Below are 21883 nucleotides of genomic sequence, written 5' to 3' on the forward strand. Positions count from 1 at the left end.
CTTATTGGTTCGTATATTTTGAGATTGCATGTTTTCGTTTGGTTTGTCGCCGACTTCGCTACTGCTGCTGTTGTTGTTGTGGCTGTCGCTCCCGATGTTGCGTGCAAACCATTTGCATTGTTGATGAACTCTGGTGGCGGCGACAGACCGTTCGAATCGCGGAGATAGCCAGCTAGGCAGGTCGGCTCGGTGACAGACGCACGCACAGAGCAAGCAGGCAAAGTCGATGTTATGTCAGATCAGCTAATCCTGATTGGTGATCAGAGAATCAAAGAATCCGTTCTCATCTTTCTCTGAGAACCGCCTTCGTCCGTCTCAACTAGTCGATCGGAGCCCTCTGACTTTTTATTTTGGCTAGCCTGCTGAAGGATACCAGCGAGCTTGCAAGCAGCAACATAATCCAGGTGATTTACAAGCGTAAGCAGGACACGACCTCAGGAGTTCAACAGGCGAACCAAATCGCTTGCTAGTCGTTCGAGCTTTAGCGGTCTCATTGTTGAGCTATAATCATTTATATTCCTGTTCTCTGTCCTTTTCAGAATAGGTGAACTGAATTGAGCGTTCGGACCCGGGATTCCGCGGAGCGCTGGAGGTTCCGTCAAAAAATAAGGCGATACCCGCTCCGGACTCTATTCCAGATTTTTCTTTTCCCCAGATCTAGGCTGTTAACGTACTGGTCAGACGACTCTACTCCTGAGCGAAAATGAAAACTTCCGCATTATTACCCCGATCCGAAAATATATTCGGACATAAATTCAGAAGGAAAAGTCGCAGGTTAGTGTATGCAGCTCGAGCTGAACGAGTGCTGTGTCTGATTGTGAGTTCCCGTCTGACTGGATACCGGCGATTTCCTGTTAACTAAGTGGTGCGAACACTCGAAATGGAACTGAAACTTCTGATTGAATCTATGAGGATTCCGTCGGAGAGCTGTTTCGTGAAGATCTGTCTCAACTCCCCCATAGCGACCTCTGACCCACCGTTTAGCGAATTCGTAACCTACAATTACAGCTTACGACTGAACTGACTTTCTGCCGGACCTGGCTGTACTTCTCGGAGCAAGAGGCAGAGTGAATAGTTCCCAAACAACAGCACCTGGACGACCGAGAATGACCATGTTCTCTCTAAGAGCCTCGTGTTTAGGTGTAAATCTATTTTCGACAATTCAGAGTGTTGTAGATTGAATTGTTAGGCGCCACCTAGTCACGAGTCACGGGAGGGAACGGAGTCGACGAGAAGTGTATCTAAGACGTCAAGGAGCGATGGAAGCATCTCGGTGCAAGTTCTTCCGTTCGCCGCCCGCTGCGGACTTTTCTGACCATGTCTCGAGCTCGAGCCTGTCACGCTCAGCCAATCGTTGAGAAAGGAGGAAGTATGATTAAGCGTTCCTTTCGCACGTCTTGATATGGGAGATCACCTGACTCAGACGCCATTCTCGGTATCTCGGAAGCTTCGTGGATCATCTCCATCCATCTCAAGGAAATTTCTTAGGTAGCGACATTAAATCAATTGTGTGTGTGTTCGCGTATCCTTCTATCCGCCTCAAACGGAGTACATTCTCGTGTGTGTGTGTGTTAACCGGCAATTAATCTGAGTGGATCTTAACCCGCTGTTTCTTTACCTGGAGTTGGCGAAATTCAATTTAGCCACGAGCCATACCGGAGCTATAACAGGAATGCTAATTGTGGCTCTCGAAGCGGCCACTCGGACATTCGAACAGCTAGGTGGGCAAACAGGCCCGAGCCCCGCATCCGCTAAGCGGCCAGCACCTAGCCAGGATCTTCGACGAATTTGATATCGTCATCGCCGGAGCATCGGCCACAACTCGTTCATTTTCTTTTTCTTCTTCTTCTTCTCTCAATTTGGAGTGGTTGCGAGTGCATTCCGTAAACTTGAAGCCAGACGAATGAGGGGGCGTACATTTCTCCGTTTGAAAGTTTATACGTTTTCAGAAACCGACTTCTGAGCTGGGAATAATCGACTGTCTGGGACGAACCGAGTTTTAGTGAACTTCTCCGCGATGGGGCCGGTGATATTGAGAAGCCGGGCTTCAATTCGACTCCTCATCAAAGCGTTTACACTATTTCTCGATCCGTGCGGCGCGAGGTGAATTTCCAGATCGACGAGGATGTCGAATCGAACGTTTTGTTCTTTCGGGTCCGTTCTCTGAGTGGCTATCCCGATTCTGAAGCAAGGTGTCCGCTGAAGGGCGCCCAGGTGGTCTCATGTCTCGAGACATCCTGCCTGCTTGAGCGACCAGTCGTTCAATCGATTGAAACGGCAAACAGGCTCGCCATTCGGGGAGAAGGTAGGTAGGCTTGCACCCACGATTGTCATTTGAAGTTTTCGAAAAGCTCCTGGCCATCATCGTCGTCTGCGCCAGCCATCGATGAAAGAATCAAATCAAACGACTCCATTCGAGCGTGCGCGATGCTTCAAAACGGAATCACTGTGTGGTCCTCCGTCGGCTCTTTGCCTCTTGTTCGAGTGCTTTGTGATTTCTCCCACCGTCGGTCAGTCAGTCAGTCAGTCAGTCAGACCGGCCAGTCGGTCGGGACCAGAAGCGACGAACTCTGTGCTTCACCCCGGTGCGATTTAGCTGAACTTACTGACGCACGGACTGACTCGTTCGCCGACCGGAGAAGCGACGACCCAACACAACGGTGGAAGAAGCAAATAGATATCATTGAAGACTGACAGAATAGGGAGCGTCGTCAAACTCGGTAGGCGCACCGAAAACAAGACGATGCCCGCGAGCTCGCGTATGCTGGCAGGCGAGCCGCGGCTCGAGTCCTCCTGGCCTGTCGAGAGGGTCAAGAAAGCAAAGCAGGAACTTCCATTCTTCTTTTTGAGCACGACGAGAGACACGATGCAAGACATCATGTCGATCATTATTCGCCCCGGCGGCGGAAGCTGGACTTTTCTCGGAACTGTGACACCCAACGGAGCTCTCTCTGAGCTCCCTGCGGATGCGCGGCGTTTTCTATGCAATCGTCTCTAAGCTCTCCGGGAAGGTAGGTGGCCAAATCTCCGGAATTTTCCTCCGCAGAATGTAGCGGCTTCCTCCGAAGTCCTCGATGAGGATCGAATCCTCCGACCGATGAGCGAGGTCGAATCCGATCCTACGTTTCGAATGGCACACGTGAACCACCGTGTTGGTGGAGAGTCGACATGAAGAGCGCATAGGAACGTTATTCTGAAGTTCATTTACGGAGCCGTTGGCGCCATCTGGCGGAACGCGTAGAAAACGTTCACGTCTTTTCTGTCTTCGGTCGAAAGTGAGCCCCGAGTTCGCGGTGCTCTCTTTCACTATTAATGTAGAGAATACAGAGTCATTCGCGACAATAATTTCGATCCCAATCGGAGATCGTTGACGGACTCCCGGGATTTTTCCTCTGCCGATCGGGCTGTAAGCAACTAGCGACATTCGGTACGTCCGGGATCGAGAGGATGATTTTCCTTGAAGGACATTCATTTATGAATCGACGAAGAGTATAAGCTCAGTCTCTTTTTTATCCAAGTTATTCTCTATTCGAGATCTAGGTATGTTCTTCGGGCTGCATCAGACCTCCCGACATTGGCTCAAATCGGAGGCGCGAGATGACGTGACCAGGCGCCCGTCCTCGACCGTAGTCGGACGACAACTGAGCTATAAGAGGCCCGGGTGATTCCCTCCTCCTCGGATCGGGTATTCCCTCGCCAAGAAATCTGCATCGAAAAACGAACCACATTATAAACGTAAAGGAAAGCAGCATTAACAACCACAACCGAAACACACACACACATCCTCACTGAGCAGTAGCGGCCGCCGACTCGAGCACCAATCGCACAGAAGACTCCGCCTCGCGAACGCCAACTCCGCCCAGGTGAGGGCGCTGCATTCGATCAGCAGCGACATCGAGATTCACAATGCAGACGAATACGAAGTGAGCACAGAAGAAAAAAAGTAATTTCTCTCTTTCTCTCGTTGCTGAGCGGTAGCAGCAGCAGCAGCGGCGGCCGGCGGTACCAGCGGCAGCAGCAGCAGCGGTGGTAACGGCGGCCACCAGAGTCCTCGCTCACAATTGCATTCAGTTGGCAGGCAGGCAGAGTGCTCGTCGAGCTCGACGAGTGGAGTCGGTTTGCTCTCTGTCGTTGTGTGTTGTGCCGATTCGTTTGTTCATTCGTTCGTTCGTTCGCCCTGCTCGCTCACTCACATAGTCAGTCGGGGCTCGACTGCTGCCCACATCATACGACGACTACCTTGGACTGCTGCTACAACTGTGTTGCATCGGGTGTGCTTGTGCGTGTGCTCACCCTTCTACGTACATTGCTACTCAATGAGTTCTACACCTCGCTGAGGCGGACTGTGCTCACTATTGAGAACAACCCATCTAGTCACACTTTCGTTCTCGTCAGGCCGGCCTGGGCCTTGGTGGAAGCTACTCGATTCGAGCACTAGATTAAGAAGTGAGTGAAAGTGACTGTTAGTGCAACCGTCGATTTTCTGATCGATTGCTCGACTGACTGATCGAATCACCCGATCGCTTGCTCTCGTCGATTGACCGACTGCGCGACCAACGCCGACCGCCAGAGAACAAGTCGACCGCTGTGGAAGTCTACGTGTTTTGCATCAGCTGACCCGAGAACTTCGGTGGGCCGCCCTCCCTCTAACGAGTTAGTTCGCTACTCGAGGAGGGACGATCATTGAGGTCCTGATCGTGAAGCGTATCATTGCGACTCGAGAACGACCGAAGAGATTCGGTCCCAAGCAAGTGCGCTCGAGCCTGTCGCGTCGATCAATATTCCATGGCGAAAGTCGTTCCGCGCACCTCTCCCTGCCATTTTTACAACTCTCCGACTTCGTGTCGTATCCCGTCTCCGTCGTAGGCTTTTCGTGAACGAACTAGTCCGAACCCACCGTGAACCGGTGAGCACCCCATCGGACTATCTCCCGGACCGTCCTCAGTATCGACCCTTTGCATTGTAAGGAGGCGTGCAAGTACAAACGATCGGCCGACCTACCGACCCACCGATCGAACAATCGATAAGCCGTCACACACTTTTGGGCGCAAACAGCCTTCATCATAATCTCACGTTTTTGTCGTCGACGTCTGTGCGAGGGCAAGCATAACCTCAAGCGAGCAGCACTTGTTGCCTTCGCTGCCACCCGAAACAGCTTCTAGCACATCGAAACCAGAAAAGTGATTCTCGTTTGTGATCGAACTCTCGCTGTCCGGCTGCCTGCCTGCATCCTTGCAGGCCTTGTCTACTGAGTATCATCGAACTGTTGTGGAGGACACCGAGCTTCGCTGCGGTGACGGTGTGTAGTGTCTTTCGGTGCAGGTAGAGAAGTTTCCGCGGACCATTTTGTCGCTTGCTGGTCCAGGAGGCAAGAACCAGATACCACATCAACGCTGTCATTGTCCACCAACGATAACCACCTCAACAACACACAATGTCCACCGACGTGCAGCTGCCCGAAAACCTCTCCAGCTATTCGTCGACGCAGAGACAGCGTCATCATTCGGCAAACTCCGACGAATCGAGATCCGGATCGCCGTCATCTCCCAAACCGGCGTCCCTGAACGCCAACAGCTTGGCCGCGTCCGCTCTTATGCTGCAGCAGATGTATCCTCATTTCCAGGATCGGAGACTGCTCGATGAACATCAATCTCCCACGAACTTCAATGCAGCTGCCCTCTGCGATCAGTTCTGCAATGTCATCAATGGCTTTCGGGGAGGGCCAAACTTCCAGGACCCTCGAAAATCGCCCGGAGTCCCATGCAGTCGGCCTTCCGTAGACGCTACTGAGTGCAGACTGATCGATTATCGCGGCGAAAAAGTTGCGGCGTTCGCGTACCAGGGCGACTACCTGCTTTGCCTACCACAGGCGTTTGAACTTTTTCTCAAGCACCTCGTAGGTGGCCTGCACACCGTCTATGCCAAGCTCAAGCGACTTGGCATCAGTCCGATCGTTTGCAACGTTGAGCAAGTGCGAGTCCTGCGCGGTCTCGGAGCAATCCAACCCGGTGTCAACCGCTGCAAACTGCTCGCCTGTAAGGACTTCGACGTGCTCTACAAGGACTGCACCACGGCGAGGTATGTACAGCCTTTTGCCTTTTGTTGTCGGTTGTCTGTGCTCAGGACAGACGATTAGAGATGGGTCGACAGATCAGTGGATTTTTTTAGGCGAAATAGTTGGACGATATTCTAGAATCGTTTGCGAAAAAATTACTTCTCTGGAAGCTTCCCGGATTAACAACCCCTCACCGGTCCCTCTCGACCTGTCAAGGAAAAGAATATCATAGGATTCCGTGTGTTGATTGAACTCTGACCCGAGGCACTCGTAAGGGAAGAAGAAGAAAATAGAGAAGAGCGCCTCCTAATATGGTGGATCGTATTTCGTTTGTTGTTCACATCTTCTGTTCGTGCCTCTAAAATTAGAGCAGATCATCTACATCATCCATAGCGAAATGTTCGAGATACAGAAGCAGAATTCACCGACTGACTGAGACAGCTAAAATCCAACCGAAGAAAAAAAACAGCTCTCACTCACGCACGCTTAGGAAGCTCCTGTATTACGATAGAAAATGAGAAAACGACTCGAGTAGGTCGACAGCGAGAGCAAGGAGAAAACAACATGTCATATCGAGCCCCGGCAGGACTCAAGTTTTTCTTCTTCTCTCGTCGGAATGACTGAGTTCCTCGTCGAGGCACGTTCCTACCGTCGCGTGGGTCTCCGATTCGAGAGATGAAATGGAAAAGAATACGCGGAGTTTCTGGCCGAGAATACATTCCCTTTTATGGTGCTCACGGACGATTCCTAGCGTATTCTATTCTTTTCGACGAGGGTATGAAGAGTCAAATGCGCGAAGCACGGTGGAAAGCGTGATTCCCTGGGATAAACTTGCCTTATGCCATAGAGAGCCGATTCGGTGATGCATAGCTGTTTGACAGATGATGACCAAGGAGAGTAACAGCTGCAGAGTCCCTCTATTCCCCTCTCTTCATACCAGTATATCTAGGTACATACTTCGATTCTCTCGCTGAGCGTTTTCGCGAATCACGATCTGGATGGAGAGGAACTCGCTCCCTCATGGACTCGAGTGAGCTGATTCAAATCTGCGTGCTTCAAGTCCCGGTACATCCGATCCGTGGCTTAACTGTCGAACTCGCGCTAGAAATTTCGCGAATCGTCAATCATACCGATTCGATTCCCCTGGACTCCCTCGCTTAACTCTTCGGCGTTTTCTGCGTCACCGTTCCGTCGTCTAGGCTAGGATTCTCATTCATTCTTTCTCACCAAGGCGAATCAAAACGCGATTGTTACTCGCAATCGGCAGTTAACGTTCTGTGCCGTTTTCCTCTAACCATTGTTGTCATTGTCCATGAGATAAACGACAGTGCCGGGATCAGAATTCCTCGTGTTGCTGTGTTTACTGCACCGATGACGATGAGGACGGCAGCAGCCAGTGTCCAATGGGAAGAGGGGGCCGTTGTCCTTCTTTCTTCTTTTCGTATATCTTTGTCCTTCTGTTTTCGCCGCTGCTGCTGCTGCTGCCTGCACTTCGTCGGCGAGACATGATGACGTTGCTAGATGGCCGCATGTTTGGTTGACCGGGTGGTTGCTTGACTGACTGACTGGCTGGCTGGCTGGCTGGCTAGCATCATGGAAGACAGCCAGAGGAAAAAACACAGCTGAAGAAAAATGCTCATTTCAAATGACGCTTTCCGTTCGGCATTCTCTCGCGGAGACTCGTTTGTTTCGACGGCGATGCAGCCTCCCGGCGACGTCGCTAGTTGTAAAAATTATTCCTCCTGTTGGCTTTCGTCGTCTCCGCTCGGCTTCACTCGTTTGCTTCGGTCGCCTTGCCTCACTACGAATTGCGCTGCCTTCGCCATGCCTCGCCCATGGCATTTCGTTCGCCTTATATTTCGTTCTCGACTGGCGGTGCTTCTTCTGCTCCCATGTCACACGTAATCGCGGCGCGGCGCACGCTCGAACATGGACCAGAAGCTGGTGATATATGAAACTATCATATGCAGAAGGACGCCGCAGCAGAAATTTCGGCAAGTCTCGGGTTTTCTTCTTCCACGAGTGGCTGTCGTTCGAGGAATTGGACGTGCGAGTATAATCGCTCCCGATCTGAATTCCGATTCTCGTGAACGAGCTCAGCATTCATCATCGAACTTTATTTATTTGGAGGAGAGAGTTCGATCGAGTCAAAGTAATTGCCAAGCGGAGTCATCGGCTGGGTTGTCCGTACACCCAAGAGGAGAGATCATACTTTTTGATTGGGGCAATAAGCAGAAACATTATTCCAATCAATCGAATCGCCAGCAAAACCGGGGGACAGATAAAAGGGATCGAGAGAAGTCGTCGCTCGCCGGTGAAGCCGATGGCGCGGCTCCGAGGCTTCGATGTGGTCGTTATATGAAGCCGTAGATATCACTACGCTGCTCTTGATTCGGCGCACCGGATCGATCTTGTGGATCCTGCTTCTTACTCGCCCGGGCGACGAAAGCAAGCATTTGAAACAACAGGCTTTTCAGAGGAGAATATTTTTATCTTTCTTCAGCGTCGAACGACGCCCATGTTGGTCGATCTGTCCGCCACCGCCATCAGTTGCTCTACACGAATCGGAGAACGGCAAGGACCGAAACCGAAAACACGATCGACAAACGCTCGTTTACACACACGTGTTCCCCCGAAGAATTCCCGGCGCTTTCCGTTTGTGCTACCTTTTGTTCGAGCTCGATGAGCGTCTCTCTCAGGGACTGATATCGAGCGCTCATCCCAATTCTACGCTTTTTGTACTTGAAAGTTGATCAGTGTTCATATGTTCATATACCGGAGGCGATCCTGACGTATTCGAAGGGAAGAAAAAGATCGAGGACCGTTAAAACGATGACGATGATAATCATCGCGAGACAAATCCATGGCTCCCTCTGGCGACTATCGGTTCAGGCTGTAGCCTCAAGCATATGGCGTTGAACCAATAACATATGTTGATGAATTAAGTGACCAGACTCGGTCTGAAGCAGAGGAAGCGATGCCACAGCCATTATGTATGTGTGTGCAGCTATTTTCGACTTGTTCCAGGAGAGGAACCCCTCTCTACGAAGAATAAGCAGAGTTTTGACCGAAGCATATCTTCACATCATGGAATCCGATGCGACTTACTATATCGTAGGCAACAACGATGAGTTCTGAGTGCGCACCAGATTCGATGGAACTCTATGCCTTGATTCCTTGATTGACGCGGTGGAGACGCTTGTCAATCAGTTCGCAAGCCTCACCGCCTCAATTGGCACGAGGGATGCCATTTGATCCGTATGTCGCCTGATGTGACAATTTATTGGCGAACGCGAAAAAGTGACGATTTTCACAGACAATAAATTCTCTTTCTGTGCTGTTGTCCTCCGCGCGAACTTGGAAGTGCTTGGCGTTCGAATTCGTCGCTTGGTAGGTAGGTCGGCCGCTCTGCTCTCTCGATAGTTCGTTCCTCCGTTCACTCTCTCATCATTGAGTCGCTTGCACACTCATTGGCTCGCTCATTGGTTGCGCAGTCGCATGCTCGGCCCTGTAGGAGTTTTCTTTCAAATTGCCGATATTTACGACAGTGGTTCGTAGCTTTTTTCTTCATTGTCGCCAAGGCCTCAATTTCTCAGCTCATTGAGCAGCCATCAGCTGGTGGTGGTCGTTGCATCAGATCGAGAGAAACAGAAGAATCTGCGGCGGCCGCAACAACAGCAGGAGGATTGTATATCTTCCTCTCTGTGGCAAGCTTGAATTTTATGTATTTTTTTTCCTGCTCTCGCGCGCTGTCGACTCAGGAAACTCAGAGCTTCGATCGAGTCTGTTCGAGATAGTTCGGGACCTGGAGTGAGATTCAATGTCATGAATCGCACTTCGTATTCGAACCATGTTGTTTGTACCAATGCTCATGTGGGCCAACGACTAAGTGAGTGAGTGGCCGAGCGAGCAAGCAAGCGAACGAGCGAGCAAGCGAGCAAGCAAGCAAGCACGCGAACAACTGAAGTGAAACTGGAGTGCAGCTAGCTGATCACACGTCGTCCATCTTCCGTGCGGTCCATCAACAACGGACTCGTAGTTTGCAGTCACGAGATCGTCACGTATATTCTACTTATCCGAGTCGAGCGGAATCCGGCTAGACCTTAGCCCATTCCACCGAAACTCCACCTGCTCATTCAGTACCCTCTCCTCTCCCTTGGCAGAGACATCGAGCCAACGACGGTATACCTACACTGCGATCATACAATGACCCCGATCGTTTCCACATCTGATCGATGACTCCTAAATACGAGCTGGCGGCGGCATGGAAAATAAATAATTTTTCTCTGGCGGATCTTACCACAGACAAATAGAATCACTTGATTCCGAGAGAAGATAAAATCGCGATCACGATCCACCACAACACCCATCAACGGAATAAAGCACGGAAATTATTTTCCGATCGAGTCTCATTGGCTCACGGAGATCGCGTCGTTCACGCTTGTCTCGGGCTGCGCCTAGAACGTGTCCGCGGATCCTTCTGTTTCTCTCCGCAAATCGAGAATGGATTCTTCGAACGAAATGAAAGCTGGTTTTCCTTTTCCTCGGGATTGTTTCGGTTCGGTGGAGGCCGTCGCACCCGCGAGTTGCCCGCTCAATAAATTGACAAGATTGCGCTATGTATGGTCTCAGGTCCCAGATATGCGTTCGCTGAGCAGCAGTTAGAAGAAAACAGTGAGAGTAGCGAGACAGAAGAGGCAGAAGAAACCTGAAAGCGTTTTTTCTTCTTCGCTGATTCTCTGACCTTATCTTAGATGATTTAGATGTCGTCCCGAATCGTTCGGATGACATTTCAATTCGTGGCTCCCGCTCAGCCGTCTGGCTTTTCCTGCTCAATTTTTATCGTTTCTATCTCTCTCGATAAATGGATTCGGCTGATATTCAACTCTGCTCCCACCACCGGCTAGCACCACTTGGTGCAGGAGCTTCACCACAACGCCAATACCACAAGCGCCGCCGCCGTCGCCATCACCACGACCGCCTCCTACAAAGCGGGTAAGCATGAGCGCGTTAATACTTAGCGACATTCGAGCTGCTTCTGGGCGTGTGTGTGTTTATCTCAAAAAGCCCATCTGGATGAATTCAGATCGACTCAGTCATCGCGATCATAGTCGTCGTCGTCGTCTTCTCCTCCGCGCGCCGTCGCGATGATTCGGATGCCGCTGTCGCTGAGGCGGCTGCGTCTGAGGTTGGTGGTCTTCGGAACGAGGAGGGCTGCGAAGAAATCCGAACGGACTCGGGAACATCATGACGACACCTTTTTCTTTCTGATCTCATTCCTCTTTTGAATGCCTCCGCCACCGGAGAAGTGGAAGCTCGGAGTGAATCTTTCTCCTGTTGCTCATCCGTCCCACGCCTCTCTCTACGCATCCTCACCAACGACTCGACTACTTCGTTGGCAGACAGAGAAGCTGCAGATGTCTCAGACGTCGAAGTATAATATTTGACTTTTTCAAAGTCCGCTCATCGGGCGACTCGGCGAAAGAACGAGCGAGTAAGGGAGCGAGCGAGCTACAACAAATGATGAGCACGGAGCCATACTTGTTTGGACAGCAACGAAAATCAAACACACATGTCCCCCAGAACTATTGAGGATGCCACGGTGAACGAGGTCGACCTCAACGGAGCAAACACTATCCTCCAAGGTTGAATAATCTCCTATAACGACAAAACACTCTAAATTCAAGCGAAAATAGCGGCTCCGGTCGTGGTGGTCGAGGGAGCTATTTTCTCGAGCCTCATCCCTTCACGCCGGAGGAACTTTCGACTCGAATCAGGAGCCGCGCCTCAGGGTGGAATCTGACGCCCCGTACCTGGATTGGTCGATTCAGCGAAGGCGGCGAATAATGATGCTCGTTCGGTGGATCTGTAATGCCATTTCGTTTGTTGCCTCTACGGTTGCTACGCAGTTGCTACGCGACTGACTGAATGGACCGACCGAGGAACGTTTGGATGGACCGCCTTTTTACGATTTGTCCGTCCCGTGTGGAGCATCAGGGCGCTCGCTGGGGCCTCGCTCTTCACGGTTGACGGCGAAGCGGCGGACGATGCTCATTTGGCTCTCGTTCTGCCTTCAACAAATCAGCCGACGAGTCCGCCAGTTGGTCGTTGTGTCTGGAGACGTACCCATGAACATCTACTCCGGTAGGTTCGGATGGATAATGGATTCTTATCCATGAAATCTCTGAAAGAGTTGCGTAGACTATCGGGGCTCAGCATCGGACGGTCGGACCATCGAACAGTCGGCAGTGAATCGATAAGAAGTGGACGCGAGACGCGCAGCGACCGCTAATGTTCCGTCTCCCTTGATTTATTTCTGTTTGACAAACGGCGCTCCCCGAGCCTCAGAGCTTGGATAAATGAACGAACTTACGATGGAGCCGTACCGAATCTTGGGTCAATGTTACCACGGAACAAGAATCGTTCCCTGCCGCCGTCGCCGCCGTCGCCGCCGCCGCCAACAACGAGGATCAGAAGAACAACGACGACGTTTGTTGTGTTCGTTTGTTCAGGAATCTTTTTCTCTTCCCAGCATTCATTCATAATCGAAGTTGGCGGCATCAGCAGCAGAAGAGCTACAGGCGGGAAAGCTACAGCCGCCTGAAGAAGAAGAAGAAGGCACTTCGTCGTCGGGCTCGAAGGGCTTGCCGAGCGCGGAACCGCACCCGTAGTCGTTTGGGATGAAATCAACATCAGGATGCTGCTGCTGCAGCGACCGACCGAACGGCAAAGAAACGAGCGTCCAACCAACAACAAGAAAAAGAAATGACTAGCCAGAGAGAGCAAAAAAAAAAGAATCCAACAAGAATCCATCCAGCAAATGATGATGATAATCATCATCATCAGCCATCATGGTTCTGTACGAGTGCCCGCCTCGTTCGTTCGTTCTTTCGTCGGTCAGTTCGTCCGCGGATTCGTTCGTCGTCGACGTCGTTTGTCCGCTCCTTGCTCAATCGGAACGAGATTCTGACCATCCACTTGTTCTGGTACCTGAGGGCCGGCTCGAAATACTCCCCCTTACCTCTGCGCCACTCGTCAAGTTCCGATTCCCCGATCGTTTCGGAGTGACACTCCGACGCAGATTCTGGAACGTGCTCGCCGATCACCCGTGTTCGAACTCGCATATTGAACTTACATTAAGCCCATCGACCGCGTTTATCCATCACATGCCCATGTATTCATAGTTGGCTTGGCTCAAACAGCTCTGACGGCTCGGTTGACTTGTAGGCGAGCGGCCGGCGGCAGTCTCGCGAGCTCGAATTGGCGGTCACGAGCCTCTCATGGATGCTCACGGATGATAATCATGCATGTCGTTGCTGTAACGCTGTATCTATCCGTATGACGGGCTAGCCGAATAATGTCGGTCCGTGTCCACCCAGTCGGACTGACGGAGACTGGCTGCACACTGGCAGACCGAGAGCGGAGGGAATAAAGCAAGCGGCAAAACTCATTCTGCGACGTGCCTCGACTACAAATCGAATGTACGTCCGCCTGCAGGGACCATGAAGCACCGATGACCCCCTCACGTTCACGTTGTTGTGGCAACCAACGGATGTCACCGCGGCTGTCGTAATCGTTGCCGCCGCCACTGGTAGATGATTACGTCCAGCAACTACGAATAAGGCTCGTTGACTGGCCGTTCGTTTTGTTGCGGACAGTCGTTTGCCTGCTCGCTCAGCGATCAAATAGCAGCCCGGCAAACCAGCCAGCGAGTAATCTCAATGAGGCCCGTCGTCCGCCAGCACTGATAAAGCGAGGAATCCTCCCTTGCTAATTTCACTTCTGAGGTTCCTTGCCTTATCCACGGGAGCGAATCTCACTACTGGAACGACGTTATTAATCGTCGCTTGCTTGCCTGGGTACCTTTGTCGCTGGATTCACCAGCTCCTCGATTAAAGTAGTCGTTCACCGACAAATCCCCCGGGCAGAAAAACCCCCGCTCGACTTCCGGACAGCCTCCGATGCGCCCGGACTGCACTCGACGTTTTCGCTACTGATCCTGCGATACTGAATGTCTACAGGAGCCTCCGGTGAGCCTGGAGCTTCTTTATTATCGAGATGAGCTCTGAGACGTCTCGGATCGACTTGTCCGCATTGTGAACTCCGGCAACAGTCGAGAAATTTCGAATAGCGGGGCGAACAGAATTTGGAATGGACTCGCCGATTCTCTACTCGATATCTCCTGCGTCCAAGTGCCTCGAGTCGGGTAGGCTCGTCCGCGAAGTGATCGGTTTCAATCGTATGGAGTCGCTCAGCTGAAATCATCTGAACAGCGAGAGTATCCGGCTGGTCTGAACACCAACGACATCATTTGCGCGTAGGCTATTCGCGAACAGAACGTCTGCGTACCCCATTCAAACTGCCAAGTGGCTAATCGGCGTGTGATCGCTTCGGAGAAGTCTCGAACGGAATTTTGAAAATTGTTTTTCATGATCCTCTGAAACTCGTTCACGCTTGTGTGAACATGAATGGTATTCACTATTCACTTACAAGCGAGGGAGCCCGTATCCACACTTGCCGCAAGTCTCCACTGTGTATCGGGTACCCGATGAATTGAGAGTAATTGCGACGAAAGTCTCTTCGATGATTTCCGGGTTTCCTAGACAGTCGGCGTTCCCTTCATCGAGACGACGACACGGACTAGAGCCGAAAGATATCGGATCGCTTCACACACTTTTCGGATATCGCTCACAACATCTGGACACTCGAAATGAACGCCGAGTTCCCGTTGCGCCGCCGTCCGACTGTGTTGAATTCAAGTGTCCATCAAAGCGTCTCCTATCTTTTCGTGTTCGATCGAGGTCTGTCCATCAAAAGCAAGCTAGCCGGGTAGCTAGCAGTAGTTTGAGAGCAGCCAGCCAGTCAGTCAGTCAGTGAGTTCGTCCGTCCGTCAGCTCACTTGCGCATAGACATTTGTTGGTGGATCTCGTCAACACGGTGCTGATGATGAGATTGATGGTGAAGTCTCATCAAAGCAAAAGGGGGTTTCTACCACAACTATGTAGAGTGAAAATGTTGCGCCGAATTCGCTCCGAGAGGAATCTTAATCGAAAACCGCCAATCACGTATCAGCCAACGGAACAGTTTTCGGCCAGCCGCTCTTTCGTTCAGTCGTCTGTTCTTTCAGTGGGTGATGTGAGACACGACGATGGCGATGATGACGAAGCCGGTGACGACCATGTAGAAGATTTTCGGAACAAGAGCGACAATCGGAAAGAGCAGGCCAAGCTCCGAACATAATTCAATCGCTCCGTCGGCTGACTGAGAGTGTACAAAAACCACGTGGAAATCGCATCTAAGTGGGGCGTCGCCGTGAAGGCAACAGCCCCCGCCGCTGCATCCAAAGCAAACCAGATCAAGAAAGATCCACCCTTGGCGATATCGAGTTGAATCAAGTCGATCTGAGCGAAGCCAAATAAGTGGGTGTGAGAGGAATCGTAGCAAATACTCGTTGCGTCCCTTGATGAATTTTCCGTCGCGACCCGCGAAATGCGAATTGAAGAACGTTCAAGAATCCGAGAACGGTGAAAGAACGGATTGACTGACGGACTTACGCTCTACGAACGAGTGATACAATGAATGGGGGAGTTCATTTGAATAATGAACAGGAACATAAGTTGCATCAATGAGTGCATCCGTGAGCGGGAGAGAATATTCACGGAATCGCTAATTCAATTATAGTCGACTAAATCTTCTCTGTCGTCTCCAAACGCCTCACGGTTTCACGATTCTTGACGGCACACAAAATTGACAGAAAGAGAATGTTTGCACGGGCTCGTTCTCGTTCATTGAAAGCTCTGGTTTGGAGTAGACTCACATGATAGCAGATCTTAAAAATCTTGCTCGTCGCAGGAAGGGTCGGCTGCAGATGCCAAATGTACAGATTCTGCGGGTCGACGAGAGTCGATTCACAAAGAGACGGAGCATACATTTCTAATACAATTCTTCTCGCTGCCGAATCCGGCTTCGCAGTTGCTCTTTCGACGCAAAAGTTCAGTTTGTTGGCTAGCTGACTGGTCTTCAGCTGAGAACCATTTCAGCGTTGTGGAGGAGATCTTTACGACTTCAGTTGTAAATGGCTTTGTGTTTTCAGTCTGTCTACCTGCTCGCTTGCTCACTTGCATGCATGCCTCCATCCATCGCCCTTTCGTCTCTCTTGTTGTTTGTTTTGTATTTACGATTTTTGTTTCACGGGGACGTTCCATTGCCCAGGAATCCTCCTCAGCCCATTCTCGAACGTTCGATCGTCCCGAGTCCCGAGCCTTCGAGAGTCACTTCGTGTTGGAAACGTGTCTACCACAAAAATCCGACGTCTTCTGATTATTCTTTCCGGTCGAGATCGAATCGCTAATAGAAAATCCCTTTCTCTCTTTCCAGGCCGGGAAGACCTCCTGGAAGAGCTTCACTGGTGGGGCTTAGCGGAGTTGGCGCGACAAGCCCCGCCGGTCACGGAGGATATCCACCTTTGATGTCAGTGGGAAAATCTGGGACGACTCATTCGAATCTCCCACATTCAGGCAACCCGTTCGGTTCAGAGCACCACACAGCTCTCGAACAAAACGCAGCTGGTTTCGAATTCCGCCGAGAGGCTCGAGATGGCGATGAAAGTAGACAGCCCTCTGAACGGCAGAGCCCACAGGAGCACGCAAGCCGAAACGAACACCCGAACCATCTGAAGCAAGGTTAGTTGACCGTCCTCCGCACCGAATGGGCGTGAGTGCCTGGAGCACTCCGGCTGGCTCCCCTTACTCGCCGGGGAGTCAAGGAAAGAAATTTCGATGTCCTTTCCGGGACAAAAGAGATCGTTCAGCGGACGGCTCATTCCGAAACAGATCACGAAAGATAACTAGTTCAGGCAGCCCCACGAAAACTCAACGACCGAATAATGGTCGCTCAGAAACACCGGAATTATGCCGCTGACAGAGCGTGTGAATGACTGCATCGCGACGCGAGCGCAAAGAGCTCCTTAAATCAAGAAGAAGTGCTAGAATTTCCAAGCTCGCCGTCGTTCCGGAATGGCAACGCTTTGGATTCTCGTCACGAACGATAAACTACAAGTGGGGAAGAGTTCCCCCGAGATAGAGCTCCGGATGAAAATTGGATCCGAATCTCCTTGTCCGCGAGCTGGAATTCTCATCTCAGACTGCGAGATATCCGCTCTTCCCCTACCAGAATCTCGAGATTAAATTTGTGGCTGACCGTTCTTCGTGTTTTTTCCTGGGGATGCTGGAGTGTGATAGAGGAGCCCTCGGGATGAAGGTTCCGAGGAGAGCTAGAATGTTTTTTCGAATTGAATGGAACCCGAAGCCTCCAGACAAGAGCAATGTCGACGGAAAAGTCATGGCGCACATAATGAGCCGCATAGTTCACCGAGCCAACGAGAGGCCGTTCCTCGCGTTAATGGACGCTTGGGGCGTCAAGACGACGTCAAAAAGAATCATCCTTCTCGTTAGAGAGAAACCGAGAAGAGAAAAAAGAGATACAGAGGAAAGGCGATTCAGACGATTACATGAAATTGCTGCAATCCAAATGTACCATCTGGCCGCGACTCGTTCGTCGCTCGGTGGACGCGCAGCGCTCGCTCACTGTGTGATGATGACCACAGCGATACACTTCGCACTGGGAGATATTTCCACCGAGCCCGCTCGAATCGCACGCTTAAATCTCTCTCCGTGCTCGTTACAGAACTTCGGAGCGACGAGGAAACACCGACCCCAGGCATGATCGGGAACAACCACGACAGCGAAGGGATGAACATACAGGCCATGCTCTTTAAAGCTATGTGGAATCAACAACAAGGTCCCGGTGCGCAGGACAACAAGGGACAAGGGTTCCCTCAGGGACTGGCCCTCGCGAATTTGCCCAGACTGGCGAACGGTCCTGCTGGACAGCAGTTTGCCGCCATGGAGCTCATGATGGGCCTGCAGCACAACCCACATGTCGCCGCTGCGGCCGCCGCGTACCAACAACAGCTGCTGCAGGCGGCTTCGTTGGCCCAGCACATGAAGGGCAAGGAGAACGGAGCCGAGCGGAACAGGTCGAGATCTCCCGAGCTGAAAACGAAAGAGTTCCGATCCCGGGAAAGCGAAAGTCCTGCCACGGGCGGCCACCATCAACGAAGCGATCACCACCAGTCGAGAAAGAGTTCGTTCGAGAGCGCGAAGAAAATCCAGAACAATAACAACAATAATAACATAAACTCGACACAAGTATCTCCAAACGCCCTCGCCGACGGCAACGCGCTAAACCTGTCTTCGGCCAAGGACAAGAAAAGATCACGTTCAGTCAGCAGTGACGAAGGAAGCCTTTCCGATGGAGCCCTTAGCGAGCTCAGCGGAAATTTAGACGATGACACCTCGAACTACGGAGACGATGACGGTGAGCAGGAGTAGATTCCGAATCGGAAAATTTGGGGACCGAAGTAAATTCACCTATTCGGCCACACTCGATTAGCTCACCGAGGAGTGACCGAAAAGTATCTCCCATGCGATGAGCGGGATTTCGCATTCTCGATTCTCGTGAATGAGCCTCCCTCCCCAGCCTGTAGAAGGGGAGGGCGAAATGCCCTCGGAGTCACCTCCTGTACATTCCGACTGTGCGTCATACTTTATCGTCCTTAATTGTTTCCAGAACTAGAGAAGGCGACACATTCTCCGAAGCGCGATCGTGAAGACGCACTGTCTACCTCCAGCCGAGACTCCGCTGCCGGTGTTCGCGTAATGCAACATGCCAACGGACTCGAACGCCACGCTAGGGACAGCAATCACAGTGTCCCCACACCGATTACTCTCATGCAGCAGCATCTTTCCATCGATAGGACACCTCCACCCAGTTCACCCACTCATTTAGGCGGTAATGCTGGCGGTGGCGGCGGCAGCAGCAGCACGGCCACCGCCAACCTCCCTAACGCGAGGCTCCATCACCACGGAAACAATGTGCATAATTCTGGTGAGTAGAGATAGCAGACGATAAACGAGGCTTTCCGCCGCTTTCCCTCAAGCCGCTTTCATATACGTACGGCGACAGCGGTGCTCTCTGGTCGTTTATCGAGTAAACGGTTCTAGCAATGACAGTGCTCGTCCGAATGACGTGATGATTTCTCCCACCGAACAAAATCAAACGGCTTGGCTCATGTCGTCTCGCATGATTATCGTTCGTCGAAGATCCTCTTTGCGTGGGTTGCGGCCGAGCAACGAACGTAGAGCAAGAACGGCAATGTCAGCGTGATCATGGAGAATTCTTCCTTGGGACTTTTCGGGAACTTTCTCGTCCTTCGCGTAATTCAGAGAATTCAGAGTCGATACCATCTCTTGAGATACGGGAAGGGGGGGGGGAATATCCTGGAATGGGGTCGATAAAGGCAGGGCGAAATTCCGGAAGACTAAACAACTGAAGAAATGAATTGTTCCTCTTGCAGTTGGAAGCCCAGTCGGCTCAATCGAGGCGCTCCTTCAGAATATTCTCGGCCTGCTAAAAGTGGCCGAAGAGAATGCCAGAACCCAGGAGCAGCAGAGACACATGGAGAAGGCCGAACTCAAGGTGGAGATCCTTCGTGAGAGGGGCATCCGAGAGCAATTGGAGAAGCAACTGCTGGAGGAACAGAACCGACGGATTTTCTACCAGAAAAGATTGCGACGCGAAAAGAGATGCCGTCGACAAATGCAAGAGCAGATCGACAACAAGCGTATCAAACTCGCTTCGGATTCGGTCGACGAAGAAAAGGGCGAAGATTCGGAAAGGGTTTCCAAGGCGACCGCTGCTGCCCCTGTCGAGAGTCCATCGACTGTAAATCTCAACGGAACTCTACCATCGTCGTTAGAGCCGGCGCTTTCCGCGATGGACGCCGCCGGCGCGTCGACGGTAACCGAAAGCCACGCCCGATGAAATCTGATGGCCAGCGATGACGATGATTTCGGAAAAATGCGGCGACTGAAAGTAGCCAGCTGGAATAATGAAACACACGAATAATGGAATGAATGTCGTTAACAATCAATGCTTGGCTCGACCGACGGGACGACGAATAATTTCCGAATGCCTGGTTTGACCGGTCTATCGATTCGTCGATACCAAGGGTCCTTCGCTCGATCGGAGGGTCAGCCGAGGCATTCAGACCTAGGCAAGGCAGAGAGAAGGAGAGAGGTAAAAACTCTCTCACCCACTCATTCATCCGTTCATTTTCCCGGTCTTTATCAATGCCATCAATCGATCACGTCATTATCCATTGAATCAATCCCACCCCCATCGATGAGCCATCCAATCATCTAATGATTTGATCGATCAATACTTCATCATCCAAGTCAGTCAGTCATTCAGTCAGTCAGTTGGTTCGACGAAACCGTGGAACAATCGTTGATCCTTCAGACGATCTACACGACGACCCGCAAGCGATCTTGAAGGATAACACACAACAAGGAACTTCAACGACAAACCAACCACGCAGCGCTTTCGCATCTTAGGCACATATCTGTGAAAATAGTCTTGATCATGGCGGCAACAGGGAAGCTTGACTTGATAAGCAGAAAATGGAGGCAACACGAATACCCGGTCGACTAGGTTGAATATTATCATTATTATTATTATCATCATTATTATTATTATTATATCATTGATATTATTACCGAGGCCAAGCTGACTTCTTAGAAACAAAGAATGAAACTCTGTAACGTGGACCGTCCATGGGATCGAGAGTTCTAGGAACGAGCAAAAGGCGGTCTTCGCTCCACTAGAAAGCAGTAAATGTTAGAGAGATTATAGCTGAGAGGAAAAATCTAAAAATCATGAGAATGTACTACTGTAATTATCAACGACGAATACCGAATCATCAGGGACAGCAACGATTATGATGCGAATGATGATTATGAAGATGGTAATAATGATAACTATTAATAAAACTTGAAGATATTGAAAATAATAATTATACTGATAATATTATTAGAGAATTCTTAGGAATGATGCCCTTGGCAGTGAGTTCAAAAATGGAGCCCGGATAGAGCAGAGCAGGAAACGAAACAATCAAGTCTGATCCAAATCGAAGAAGTCAGCGGCGGTCAATCCATGTTGCACGTTCTCACGCTCCCCTTCATGATCGACCGATTCTCCTGCTAATTGTAGAAGCAGCCACAGCAGTAATCAGACAAACAGCAGCTTACATACGAACGAACCACACTATTCGCGTGAGAATCCCAAGCAGTTTGTCTACATTTCTGCGAGACATCATTCGCTTCTCGTGTCGTCGATGGCGACATTAAGTATTGGAAGTTAGCGCAGCGACGAAGATAACCGAGGGAAAAACGAAAAATAAACGAGGTAAACTTCAACGGTCTCCTACGTCTCCAGCTTTGATCGCATGTATGTACGAGACCGACATGAGATTAGTTCAGTTTGATTTCTGACTTCTCACCGAAGCTAACAAGATGCAAGTGACCTCCTCTAACTCGAGTCCCATCTAGCGGCGTCCTCGGGACGATCACATGGGCCTCTAGTTCGAAGGATACGTAGGTAGCTCCAAGATCTTTAGCGTTAACGAAGTTCTGTCCGCGCGAGAGCAAACATAGACCGCATGGAGAGTCCCGTATAAGCGAGTCAAAAGATCCCTACGATCCGACACTTGACTGCTGGAGCTCCATACGTGACCCCGTGCGGTCCCGTCTTGGTCGCTAGTCCGGGAAGTCCAGGACTCCCGACACTCGTGTTTGGGGTCCTCCATCCCATCCGCGGGATCTTCGTGAGTGAATTCCCGGGCAGCCGTGGGGTCTGGATCCAATTTCGCACGCGGAGAGCTCGACGCGTTGGCCCTTCGACCATTTTGTCGATCTCGTCCGCGGAATT

General features: G+C 51.1%; 1 protein-coding gene across 1 annotated transcript; it reads left to right on the plus strand.

Moving 5' to 3' along the window:
- Positions 1–5434: 5434 nt before the first annotated feature.
- On the plus strand, positions 5435–19970 carry LOC100903654 (dachshund homolog 1-like). Its single transcript, XM_029111313.1, has 5 exons — positions 5435–6078; positions 16433–16737; positions 17741–18433; positions 18686–19003; positions 19473–19970. The coding sequence occupies exons 1-5, from the start codon at positions 5435–5437 to the stop codon at positions 19937–19939; spliced, it is 2427 nt and encodes an 808-aa protein (XP_028967146.1). The 3' UTR covers positions 19940–19970.
- Positions 19971–21883: the final 1913 nt, after the last annotated feature.

The sequence above is a fragment of the Galendromus occidentalis genome, unplaced genomic scaffold, assembly GCF_000255335.2.
Source record: "Galendromus occidentalis unplaced genomic scaffold, Mocc_1.1 scf7180000077431, whole genome shotgun sequence".
Taxonomy (NCBI): domain Eukaryota; kingdom Metazoa; phylum Arthropoda; class Arachnida; order Mesostigmata; family Phytoseiidae; genus Galendromus; species Galendromus occidentalis.

Excerpts from the sequence above, each read along its gene's own strand:
- LOC100903654 (XM_029111313.1), top strand. The coding sequence starts at position 5,435 with ATGTCCACCGACGTGCAGCTGCCCGAAAACCTCTCCAGCTATTCGTCG. Across the intron at positions 6,079-16,432 it reads AAGGACTGCACCACGGCGAG|GCCGGGAAGACCTCCTGGAA; the intron begins GTATGTACAGCC and ends CTCTCTTTCCAG. Across the intron at positions 18,434-18,685 it reads GAACTACGGAGACGATGACG|AACTAGAGAAGGCGACACAT; the intron begins GTGAGCAGGAGT and ends AATTGTTTCCAG.